Source organism: Lepidochelys kempii, chromosome 23 (genome assembly GCF_965140285.1).
Source record: "Lepidochelys kempii isolate rLepKem1 chromosome 23, rLepKem1.hap1, whole genome shotgun sequence".
NCBI classification, from domain to species: domain Eukaryota; kingdom Metazoa; phylum Chordata; order Testudines; family Cheloniidae; genus Lepidochelys; species Lepidochelys kempii.
The window spans coordinates 5448627-5461323 of record NC_136402.1 but is presented as its reverse complement, the minus strand read 5'-3'; the positions used below and the strand labels follow the sequence as shown (position 1 = coordinate 5461323).

The window sequence follows — 12697 nt, the reverse complement described above, 5'->3', positions numbered from 1 at the left end:
AGCCATCGGCTGCTGGTCTGCGCGCACATTGGAAAAAAAAAATTGCCAGTCCTCCACATCAGATATCTTCTAGATCAGTGCTTCTCAAGCTACCATCAGAGATGCTTAGTTTTGCTGTTCTCAAACTGTGGGGTTGCGTCTCCACAGATAACATGCTTGTTAACAGCAAAAATGATATAAAATAAATAATATAGAGGTGAGAAATAACAGACCTCAACCCTATTGTCTCTCTGCAGATTTATGTACACAGAGTCAATCCTTTACCTCTCTCTAAAAGTGCAAAGTTTCAAAAAGTTCAATGGATAGAAGATTGTTGGGGGCGGAATAGATCTGGACAAGGAGAAGAAGTCTGGAGATAAATGTGAGAAGGGAGGGACAGGCAGTAGAAACGAAAATGAAACTGTTTGAGCAGCATAATCCAGAAGTCTTGAGGTCTTTCTGAGTGTAGCCTTCATTGATTTGAGATCTACCATACCATTCTCTCACTAGAAGGGAAAACCTATAATGGCAGCAGGCCGTAAAAGAGACCCAGTCTGGGAATATTTTAATGAAGTTCCTGTCTGTGAAGAATATGTATTACGGTTATAACAACCAACGAGAATGCACTTGTATGTAGAAATGCATGATTAAATTGAGTCTTTCTGACTGGTGATTTAAATCATAATTTAAATCAGTTTGATTTAAATCAAATCCACCCTGGCACACTACGATAGGATTGCACATAAGTGTTGTTTAGTAAGGTTCCTACACTGTTCGCGTAAGGTACCTTTACTGGAGCGTGGGTCCACCTTGGAATAGCCATCATAATTTGAATATTTTTACTCTTCTTACGACTGTCTAGGAATCTACCCGATCAGATTTAGCAAATTGTAAGAAATCTGGGGTAATATTCTTTTTCTTTTTCCTGTATCTGTTTTATAAAAGCTGTGCCATTTAATAAGCGGGGCCATTTTTGTAGCCTTATATGTAACAACCCATGTTTGATTATTTCAATTACACTGTCTCCATAGGTTACCCAAGCCACTGCCAATGAAACATAATTATTTTCCAAACTATTGATCATTTACTCCTGGGGGAATTTTGCGTCACTGCATGCATGCAGAATTCATGGTCCTGAAGATTTCTTTGCTTCCCCGCAGAAAAATGACTTCTGATGGGGAAGCAAAGGGAAGCTGCAAGAGTGGTCATGTGCTCCCTCCCCGGCAGTGCAGGTAGGTCGGTTTGGGCACCCAGAGCAGCTGGTCGAAATGTAAATCACCACCAGGTGAGGGGGGAGGCTGGGCAGTCATGCGTGGGTGAGAGAGAGAAAGAGATGCTGTCCCTCTCGCTTGCTATTGCAGCACGCTTGGCATGGAACGGCAGGGCTTTGGGGGTGGTTCTGAAGAGGTAAGCATGGGGTAGGCAGGCTCTGTTCTCTCAGGCAGAGCAGAATGTAGCAGCCTGCCTGTTTAGTGAATTGTTTCCATTGTTCTTAGTGAATTCCCCCAGGAGTATAAACAGGTGTAAACATTTTAAGGCTTCTTTACATTGCCAGAGTATGGCCTTTTAAATGCTTGTGGTGCTTCACTGATTAGAACTGGTCTACATTTTTGGACTGAAAAAAATTCCTATCAAAATGTGCTCTGTGAACTGTTTGCTACTGACCTTTTTGGAGATGGTCAGTAGCCAGTATAAATGGTGAGTTTGAGTCCCCAGCCCTCACTTGCTCTTCAGTTTCCTGTGATGTAACACTGAGCATATGGCTGCATGTATTTGTTGACTAATAACTAGAAGTAAATGGTCAATACTAGCTATATTACTGTTAGACACAGGGGATTTGGAGATTTCTTCCAGTGCTCCCCACTCCCATTCTCCATCCATTGTACTATAGTTTAAATAAATTACCAAAATAATTGAAACCAGCTTGATTATATTGCGTTAATTTGAAAAAGAATATGCAGAATTTAAAAATATTGTGTGCAGAATTTTTATTTTTTTGGTGCAGAATTCCCCCAGGAATAAGTCATTGAAAGGATAGTGGTGTTGAGGTATTCAAACCTTTGAGCAATCAAATGTATGTTATCAATGGTTATTGCGTGTTGATTAGGCAATAGGCGAATATGTCGCCCAGTTTTTACTGCCTTTCCTCCTACCCCATTGATGATGCTGTTCATTTTTAGATTTAGGTTTTCAGTATCTCCTGTATTCCATACAGACATGCCGAGGCTTGAGCCTCCCAACACTGTGTCCATGACACTTCTCTTTTCCCATCCTTGTTGCTTCATTAAAGGATTTTGAAAACCTTTCCAATATTGTAACTGTACCCTAATCTCTGTATCAAACCAGTCATGTTAGTGGGGACATTGCATGTGCATAGCCATACTGGTGAAATTTAATTTGAGTGGCACATCCATCTATCCCGCATCTTCCACCAGGTACTCAGTGATAGGATGTAGGAAGATGCCCGATTCTGGCCATGGTTGCAAATGTGGGCCTTCCACTGATGGAGCAGTGATAGTGGTAGGCTAAGTTGCGGGGATAAGATTGGTACCACGGTACCACAGTTATGGCCACACATGATAAATACATTTGCTAATACCTGGAGATGTTGCCCAAGTTCTTGTGTATAAAGCCTGGAGATAATTAATACAAATGGATGTACTACACTTATCCTCTACGTTGATAATAGTTACTCTGTCTGCCAAGGCCCTGTATGTTTTAATGATTCCTTCCACGTGGTTCGTTACTGGGTTGACTGCTTTAAAGCAATCAACTGCTACATCAGCCTTCTCATGTGGGTATGATTTAATATTATGTGGCAAAGTAAGGTTATCCTCTACTTTTTCTGTAATCGAACGTTCCACTCTTTGATGTGTTGTAACTGAGACTTGTTCCCTCTCCTGAATTCCTACTTCCTTTTCCTTAGCTAGTGGGGATTCAGGTACAATGGGGATATTAATTGCAGGTGTGTCAGCGTTTTCTGTAACAGCTGAGTCAGTGTTGGGAGCTAAAGTACGGATAATGGCTAGGGATGTAAATGGGGTTTAAAAATAGTAACAGTTGAACCTATTAAAATTCTCTTGGTTAAACGTTAACTGTTAAGGAGTTCACAGAGGCAGGGAATTAAGAATGCGGGGGGGGGTGCTGCAGCACCCCCACGTTTTACGCGGGGCTCCACTGCCACCCACGCCCGGCATCCCAGCTTCCACCCCAGGCCCAGGCTCCCCGCTACCGCCCCACACCCGGAACTTGGCTGCTGGCCTGGGTGTGGGGCTCTGCTGCCAGCCCCGCGCTTGGGGTCCTGGCTGCCGGCCCCACGGCCGCTCTTCGATGATGTAGCCCGACTACAGTCGTCTTTCTGTTTCACATACTACATTTAGAACAGTTCCTGCAGGATGAGCTTGGCTGGCCGCTTCCAGTACAATGGGATTATTTGAAATTTCCATTCAAATCCTTTTATCACAAAACGTGTCTGGTTTAGTCTTTGGGTGTTAGCCAGTCCCTCTGCACATTGGATCACTACCACTACACTCAGCAGTCCTCGTATCCAGATTAATTTCATGACCTGTGAAAACAAAAACAATCACTTTTTGGGTTGTTTTTTTTAAGCAGCATAATTGTATGTATTGTAAACCTTATTTGACTGAGGTACATTGGAAAGGGCACCACTGGTTTTATTGCAAAGGCCATTCTCCTGCCAGCAGTCCACATCCAATTCAAACAAAATTTCATCCTTTGTCATGGGATTTTCAATTAAAAAAAAATAAAATAAATCTAGGATATGGTTGGATTATAGGCCCCGCACTTGTCCATCGAACCTTTGGGCCCAGCATCCAGAGTATTTTCTTTCCTTCCTGTTCCATAAGAACATAAGAATGTCCCTACTGGGTCAGAACAAAGGTCCATCTAGCCCAGTATCCTGCCTTCCGACAGTGGCTAGTGCCAGGTGCCCCAGAGGGAATGAACAGAACAGGTCATCATCAAGTGATCCATCCCCTGTCACCCATTCCCAGCTTCTGGCAAACAGAGGCTAGAGTCACCATCCCTGCCCATCCTGGCTAATAGCCATTGATGGACCTATCCTCCATGAATTTTATCTAATTCTTTTTTGAACCCTGTTATGGTCCATTTTCCATATTGATGTGTATCTATTGTTTCACCAAATAGTTAGTACTTGTCTATTTTCCATTGTATTCATTCTTTTCCAGTTAACTGTTTGACAGGATAAGGCCTACTTAATTCAAAGGTTGTCATTTGATTCCAGGTTACTTGTGTTAATGCCTGGGGAACCGATACGGCCCGTATGTCCAAATTTAATAAAACTCCATGCCAATTTGAAAAGATTCCGTTATACTTATAGACAGTTATCTTTTGAGATGTGCTTTTTTTACAGACTAAGAGATGTAACATACAGTTTAGGCCCTGAACTCCTTTATCTGCGTGGCGTATTTCTACCAAGGTTGGTTCTCTCTTTCGACCAGGTACGGCAATGGTCCCAGTTTATTTATAGTCTGATGTGGACCGTGCTATTCAATTTCTTTTTGGGTGATGGGACAGTTTTAACCATTAGTTGATCCCCTGTTTGCCACTGCTTTCATCAAAGACTTGATTCACTTTTTGTGGCTGACCCCTGGACCGTGCCCAGTCAATATTTAAGACTATTTATCCAGGTTTTTGTGGCCAGTGCTGCTATGGCTTCCCAATCTGGGGGATATAATAGATTTTCCCATCCAGGCCTAGGCCTTCCGAACAGTATTTTATGTGGGCTAAGCCCAGTCATACGGTTTGGACAACTACAGATTCTCATGAGCACCCATGTGAAATCCGGATCCCAATTTGTGCCTAGTTCATTACGTACCTTAGATAACTCAATTTTAAGAGATTTATTCATTCTTTCTACTTGTCGTCTGGCCTGAGGGTGATATGCAATGGTAAGGGAATACCAGCCTGAGCGCCCATGCTTTGGTACACATATCCAATAAATGCTGGCCCATTATTAGAATTATATAGAATAGTCAGTGAGGTAAACCCCATCTAGGAAATACTTCTCTCATTAAGGCTTTGCAGTGACATGGCTACCTTCCTTTCTTGCGGGGAATGCCTCCGCCCACTAACTGAAACTATCCACAATGATAAACAAAATCAGTTCTTCCTAGACGTTATAGGCAGTGGCCCTACAAAATTCACCTGCAGGCTTTGGAACAGCCCTTTCGAAGCCTGATGCATTAGCTCACCTCTTCTTTTTCGTTGTGCAGGATCTTGTTTTGCACATGTTTAAGCAGTGGTGTGTGTGCATTTTCATGTCTTCCCTTATCCTTGGCCACCAGCCTACCTTTTAAAGTTTTTCTATAGCTTCTTCTAACTTGTAGGAATGTAGGAATGAAATCAGGAGGGCCAAATCGCACCTGGAGCTGCAGCTAGCGAGAGATGTCAAGAGTAACAAGAAGGGTTTCTTCAGGTATGTTGGCAACAAGAAGAAAGCCAAGGAAAGTGTGGACCCCTTAATGAATGAGGGAGGCAACCTAGTGACAGAGGATGTGGAAAAAGCTAATGTACTCAATGCTTTTTTTGCCTCTGTCTTCACTAACAAGGTCAGCTCCCAGACTGCTGCGCTGGGCATCACAACATGGGGAATAGATGGCCAGCCCTCTGTGGAGAAAGAGGTGGTTAGGGACTATTTAGAAAAGCTGGACGTGCACAGGTCCATAGGGCCGGACGAGTTGCATCCGAGAGTGCTAAAGGAATTGGCAGCTGTGATTGCAGAGCCATTGGCCATTATCTTTGACAACTCTTGGCGAACGGGGGAAGTCCCGGATGACTGGAAAAAGGCTAATGTAGTGCCAATCTTTAAAAAAGGGAAGAAGGAGGATCCTGGGAACTACAGGCCAGTCAGCCTCACTTCAGTCACCGGAAAAACCATGGAGCCGGTCCTCCAAGAATCAATCCTGAAGCACTTACATGAGAGGAAAGTGATCAGGAACAGTCAGCATGGATTCACCAAGGGAAGGTCATGCCTGACTAATCACCTTCTATGATGAGATTACTGGTTCTGTGGATGAAGGGAAAGCAGTGGATGTATTGTTTCTTGACTTTAGCAAATCTTTTGACACGGTCTCCCACAGTATTCTTGTCAGCAAGTTAAAGAAGTATGGGCTGGATGAATGCACTATAAGGTGGGTAGAAAGTTGGCTAGATTGTCGGGCTCATCAGGTAGTGATCAATGGCTCCATGTCTTGTTGGCAGCCGGTGTCAAGTGGAGTGCCCCAGGGGTCGGTCCTGGGGCCGGTTTTGTTCAATATCTTCATAAATGATCTGGAGGATGGTGTGGATTGCACTCTCAGCAAATTTGCGGATGATACTAAACTGGGAGGAGTGGTAGATACGCTGGAGGGCAGGGATAGGATACAGAGGGACCTAGACAAATTGGAGGATTGGGCCAAAAGAAATCTGATGAGGTTCAATAAGGATAAGTGCAGGGTCCTGCACTTAGGATGGAAGAACCCAATGCACAGCTACAGACTAGGGACCGAATGGCTAGGCAGCAGTTCTGCGGAAAAGGACCTGGGGTGACAGTGGACGAGAAGCTGGGTATGAGTCAGCAGTGTGCCCTTGTTGCCAAGAAGGCCAATGGCATTTTGGGATGTATAAGTAGGGGCATAGCGAGCAGATCGAGGGACGTGATCGTTCCCCTCTATTTGACATTGGTGGGGCCTCATCTGGAGTATTGTGTCCAGTTTTGGGCCCCACACTACAAGAAGGATGTGGATAAATTGGAAAGAGTCCAGCGAAGGGCAACAAAAATGATTAGGGGTCTGGAACACATGACTTATGAGGAGAGGCTGAGGGAACTGGGATTGTTTAGTCTGCAGAAGAGAAGAATGAGGGGGGATTTGATAGCTGCTTTCAACTACCTGAGAGGTGGTTCCAGAGAGGATGATTCTAGACTATTCTCAGGGGTAGAAGAGGACAGGACAAGGAGTAATGGTCTCAAGTTGCAGTGGGGGAGGTTTAGGTTGGATATTAGGAAAAACTTTTTCACTAGGAGGGTGGTGAAACACTGGACTGCTTTACCTAGGGAGGTGGTAGAATCTCCTTCCTTAGAAGTTTTTAAGGTCAGGCTTGACAAAGCCCTGGCTGGGATGATTTAATTGGGGATTGGTCCTGCTTTGAGCAGGGGGTTGTACTAGATGACCTCCTGAGGTCCCTTCCAACCCTGATATTCTATGATTCTAACTTGGGGTGTCCCCCTACAAGAGAGTCACATATCCAGCTCACCAATAAATGTCGTCGTTGCTGTGGAATTACTAAAACCCAGTTGTTCTCTGGGTGCACTGCTTGTATGCTCGTGACAAGGTACCAGCACATTCAACGTCAAGTTGTCCCCTAAGCCAGCACACAGAATCCGGGGTTGGTACATTGATATTTGTACGGAAAACAAACCATTTCTTCCATACCACCTTCCTTGCTTCCTGACATCTGTTTGTTACCTCCCCTTGTACCTTGCTGCTGATGTCTCGGACAAAACATCCCTATTCATTGCTTCTGTTAAACCATCTTATCTTATGCTCCATTGGGGTGGACCTGGGCTAGGGCCTTCTGGGATGTGTTTACACGAACACCCAGGGCCTAGTACTCAGGAGCACCTGGCTCTCAGCCATGCTAGCTGTGCCTTTGCCAAGTTCAGGTACCGGACGGTGAACTTGTAAGCAAGCGTTTGCTCTATAACAGGTTCTGCCTTTGGCTTCTAGCACGGCCTGGCTTTGCTGACTGTGGTTCATGCCTTAGGTCTTGCCCCAGGCCCCGTGCTCCAGGCTCTCTCTCTCTACTCCACTGTACCTCAGAACGCCTCTCTGAGGGGGCTGGGGGCGGATGAAGGCTTTATAGGCTCTGCCTTCCTCTCTGGGCCTTTGATGTAGCACTGTGGGGCTAGGCCAATCCCAACCTGCTGCTGAGTGCGGCTCCGCTTCAAGGCGGGGAGAGGCCCCTGGCCACATTCTGGCAAAATTGCTGGGGGTTGGGGACCAGCCTCTAGGGGGACAGCTTGAGCTCTGTAGAGGTGCAGGGGAGCCCATGGTGCCTGAGGGCTGTCATGTGCGCTGGGGCTTACGTTGGACCCCTAGGTGCCACATGGGGAGGCGCTGCAGGAGTGGGAAAGGGGCCCTGCTGGCTTACCATGGCTGGGGCAGGCTCACCCCCTCTGGAAGGCCTGGCTGGCACTGCTGGGGAGGTAGCTGGCAGTGCCCTGTGGAGAGTAGGGGGAGAGTGCCCTGCACTGTCACTGCTAAGCTGGGGGAGGTGAGGGGAACCTCAGTTCTGCTGACTCGTGCCCTCGATCCTGACTGGCGCGTCAGAGAGAGCTCGGGAACAGCCCAGAGCTGTAGGCTGCCTCCTGCTGCTGTTGCTGCCCCGAATGCATCTGTTACCCCCTCAAAATGCTCCTGGGTCCCCCAGTGCTGCTCGGTCCTGGACATCCCGGAGCCTGCTGACCTCCCATCTCTGCTCTGCTTCCCCCAGGCAAGAACTACGAGAATGCTGTGAAATATTACAGCGAGGCCATCGACCTGAACCCTGCCAATGCCATCTACTATGGCAACCGCAGCCTGGCCTACCTGCGGACAGAGTGCTATGGCTACGCACTGGCCGACGCCACCAAGGCCATCGAGCTGGACAAGAAGTACATCAAAGGCTACTACCGGCGGGCTACCAGCAACATGGCCCTGGGCAAGTTCAAGGCCGCCCTGCGTGACTACGAGACGGTGAGTGCGAGCGGGACACTCTGCGGGGAATCCAGCGGCAGCGCCATGGTCCTCTCCGGCTTTGCAACACTCTGGCTTGAGTTCTGCCTTTGCCAACATTTGGTTGGTGAGCTCACCTGGGTGCAGCTGAGAGCAGAGGGCGTCTGCACCCAGGAGGGTGATGGGTCGAAACAGGGCAGGAGACAGGTAGGACTAGGATGAACTGAACAAAGGGATCTTTAGCTCCTGTCCTGGGGAATGTTTCACATCGGTCAGGCCGGCTAGACTGTAGAACTGTCTTCCTGGGGAAAAGTAGAGATCCCATCGTTTGGGACACAAAGGTGTGGTGATATCCATAAAAACAGCCCCCTAGCTTCCGACCCATGTGTGTCCAGGTTCCACCTACTCAAGTTTCACCCCTGCCAGCCCATGCAGCTGAAAGCAGGGCCCCGCGTAGCATGCTGTGCCCACGGCCACGCTCCCTGTCTTAGCTTCTGGCTGGGCTTGGTGCTGCATAATGTGGAGCTTGGGGCTGTTTTTCACCACCTGCAGCGCTCTCAGCCAGCCCTGCTCACTGCAGGGCGGTGGGCTGCAGTAAGACACCACTATGATGCTCCCGTCCAGCTGGCTGGAATCGCATTTTCCCCCTCTCCCTTTGGCGACCGGAGTTGGGAATCTGGAATCAGCCATCGTGGGATGTAAATTCCTGTCCAAGCCATTACGGTTCATTTCAGTCCCATTATTGCTGTGCTTTCAAAGCTCTAGATCAATGACACCCTGAGCCCAGGGTCCACTGGGACAGCCCGAATAGCTGTGGACTTTGTCAGGGGACCCGCTCCTGCCATACTGTGTCTGGGGGCTGGTTTAGAAAGGATGCAACAGATCCTGGCACTGGCTGCATTGCCATGCAGGAGACGTGGGCTCCCGGGTGTCTGTGAAATCTCCCGGAGGGATGTTGGGCCGGTGGCCCATGGCGGGAGCAGGATTACCACATAGTGAGGGCTTGGCTAACTGTACCCTGTGGGCATTGGTAGCGTGTGCCTGGTGCTTCCTAAATACCATGGATCTCTGCTTCTCCTTCACAGAATGGGCACCGGGCTTACTCTGATGGAGATCCCTCCATGACCTCATCCAGTAGCTTTATAGTGCCACTAGGTAGGGCACAGACCCCACCTCCCTCAAACAGTAATGACGGTGCCTATTAAGGTCACTGTGTTTTCAATGGGGGAGACTAAGTGATGTGCCCAGCATTACAGAGCTAGGGGAACCCAGGAGTCCTGACTCCCAGCCTGCCCTGCTCTAAGCATTAGGCCCCACTCCCCTCCCAGAGCTGGGGATAGGACCCAGGAGTCCTGCCTCCCAGCCTAATGCCAAGTCTCGCACTTCCCCGGGCCTCTCCTTGTCATGCCCTTTTGTCTTCCTTTCCCTCCGTTTCTCCTTCCTGCCTGACACTGGCCTGTGATGGGCTCTGTGCTCTGCTCTCTCCCTTCCAGGTGGTGAAGGTGAAGCCAAACGACAAAGATGCCAAGATGAAGTATCAGGAGTGCAACAAGATTGTGAAGCAGAAGGCGTTCGAGCGCGCCATCGCCAGTGATGAGCACAAACGCTCCGTGGTTGACTCCCTGGACATAGAGAGCATGAGTGAGTTGGGCTGCGGGGCTCTGGGCCTGGCTTCTCTGGTCACATGGATCCCCCAGGGGTGCTGGGGGAGAACTGGCTAGCTCGAGGGAGGGGCAGTGACCACGAGCTCCCAGAGCAGCGCTGGGGCCCAGAGGGCTAATGGGACCCTTGGATGTTGAAATGGGGATAGTGAGTGGGGGTGGGGAGGTGCTTTTCCCTCTGTACCCGGCCTTGGCGAGCCGACGCTGGATCCTGCGTCCAGCTCTGGGGCCTGCATTTTAAAAAGGACTTTGCAGAATTGTCAAGGGTGCAGAAAAGAGTCAGGAAACCAATCTGAGGGCTGGAGAAATGCCTGACAGGGACTGACAGAGCTTGATCTGGGTAGCTGATCCAAGAGAAGATTGAGAGGTGACTTGATTACAGTCTCTAAGCTCCTTCCAGGGGAGAACATCCCAGCGAAATGAAGGGCTCAGATGTCTGCGGAGAAAGGCAGAACAGGGACCGATGGCTGGCAGGGGAAGCCGGAGAAATTCCAGCTGGAAGTCAGAGCCAAGTGCTTACCAGTGCGGGTGATTAACCGCTGGAACAATCAGCTCAGGGAAGTGGTGGGTTCTCCAGCCCTTGATGTCTCCCAGTCCAGCCCAGATGCCTTGCTGGAAGACGCCTCAGTCACACGCAAGTGATTAGGCTCAGTACGGGGGAAGTACTCTGGCCTGTGGTGTACAGGAGGTCAGAGGAGACTATGGTCTGGTCGTGCTTCCTATTGCATGGATATCTTGCTATAACTGCCTCATGCAATGATGCACGTCTCATGAACACAGCTACCAAAAGGTGGGGCTCTGGGCCTAGTATAATAGCTAGTTGGCTTCTGTGTCCTGTCTGCTCTGTGTAGTTTTAATCTATGATCTCACGCGACACACCTTGTGTATGTGATCAGCATGAGACTACGAGGACATTGCTGGAGAGGAATATGTGTGTGTGATTCCGACAAAGCCGAGCTCTCCCCTGTGCTTCTGGCATCCTGGTAGAGGATTGGGGCAGGTTTGTCCTGGGGTGGTGTTATCCTGACCACAAAGGGTGCTGATTCATGACTAAAACCCAGGATTGGAAGCTGGGAGATCCCGGTTGTTTTTGAATCTATCTATACAGTAACATGTGCCGGGGATCAGCGCCCCCATTCTGCCAGGCAGTGCACGTACACAGTGAGTCAGTCCCTGCCTCCCAGAGCTTGCAATCTGAATAAATAAGGTGGGGGAAAAGGAAGGATTGCTATCCTTGTTTTACAGATGAAGAGCTGAGGCCCAGAAAGATTAGGGATAAATCTTTCAAAAGCCCCATAATCCCATTTTTAAAAGATCCAAAGTCATCGAGACTCGAGAGCCTCAGCCCTTAGGGTGGGTTTTCAAAGGGATTTAAGCACCTAAAGAGGCAGATTGGCACCTAGTGGGATTTTCAGAGGCACCTAAGCAGGTGAAATCAGTGGGGGTTTTGGCACCTCACCTGCCCAGGCACTGTGGAAAATCCCACCTTTGTTAAGCACCTAGCTGCATCTTTAGGCTCCTAAACATCTTTGAAAACCCAGCCCTAAGGGACCCAGCCACCCAGCTCCTATTGATTTAATCAAAACCTGCTTAGTCACTTCTGAAAATTCTTGCCTCAGACTACATGGCGAGTTTGTGGCGGAGGCAGGAACTAAACTCAGCTCTGCCAAGTCCCAGTCAGGGGGCTGTAACCCGCTTCCCCGTTCTCCTGCTAGTATCAGAGGGGCCTGCGTCATCTGTGGCAGGGATGCAGGCTTCCCAACTCTGATGGAAGCTGGTTAGCCCCTTGGAGTCTGTGCCATGCCAGGCTTTTAAAAAGGGGTTCTGTCAGAAGAGCATTGTGGGCTGTTTTCCGTCAGCGACTTAGATCAAATTTGCTTCATTTATAAGAGCAAAAGGCTCCCTCTTCCCCTTGATGTTTCAGATGTCTCAGGAAGAGTCCCAGGTAGCCTGGTGGCTCGGGGAACCAGGCTCTAGGATCAAAGCTATCTATTTCACACACCACGCAGGTGAGGTGGCTAGGCTTTGCTCTTCCCTTTTTTCTGATGAATCCCTCAAATCATTTTTCCTCGTAGCCTCCTGGCTTCCAGGCTATTTACAGACATTCTAGGGTCTTAGATTTGTCAACCTGGCCCTGTGTCAACCCAGTCAGTCGGCATGGCAAGAGGGGAATGTGTGTCCTCTTCCAACCAGAGTGCGCCAGATTTCTACAATCCGTGACTTGACTGTGTCCTTCACAGGGTGCGTTTGGGGGGATGAGGGTGAGACATGACCGCGAAGGCTGTGGTGTATTGGCTGTGGTGGGTGGTGTCTGGCTGGAGG

At 48.7% G+C, this 12697-nt stretch overlaps 1 protein-coding gene across 1 annotated transcript in view; it reads left to right on the top strand.

Annotated features, from left to right (window-relative positions):
- PPP5C (protein phosphatase 5 catalytic subunit) overlaps positions 1 to 12697 on the top strand; it is a 49847-nt gene that overhangs the window by 9638 nt on the left and 27512 nt on the right. The window contains exons 2-3 of the mRNA XM_073322313.2: positions 8494 to 8735; positions 10208 to 10355. Coding sequence (XP_073178414.1) covers positions 8494 to 8735; positions 10208 to 10355 — 390 coding nt within the window. The remainder of the gene's footprint in view (positions 1 to 8493; positions 8736 to 10207; positions 10356 to 12697) is intronic.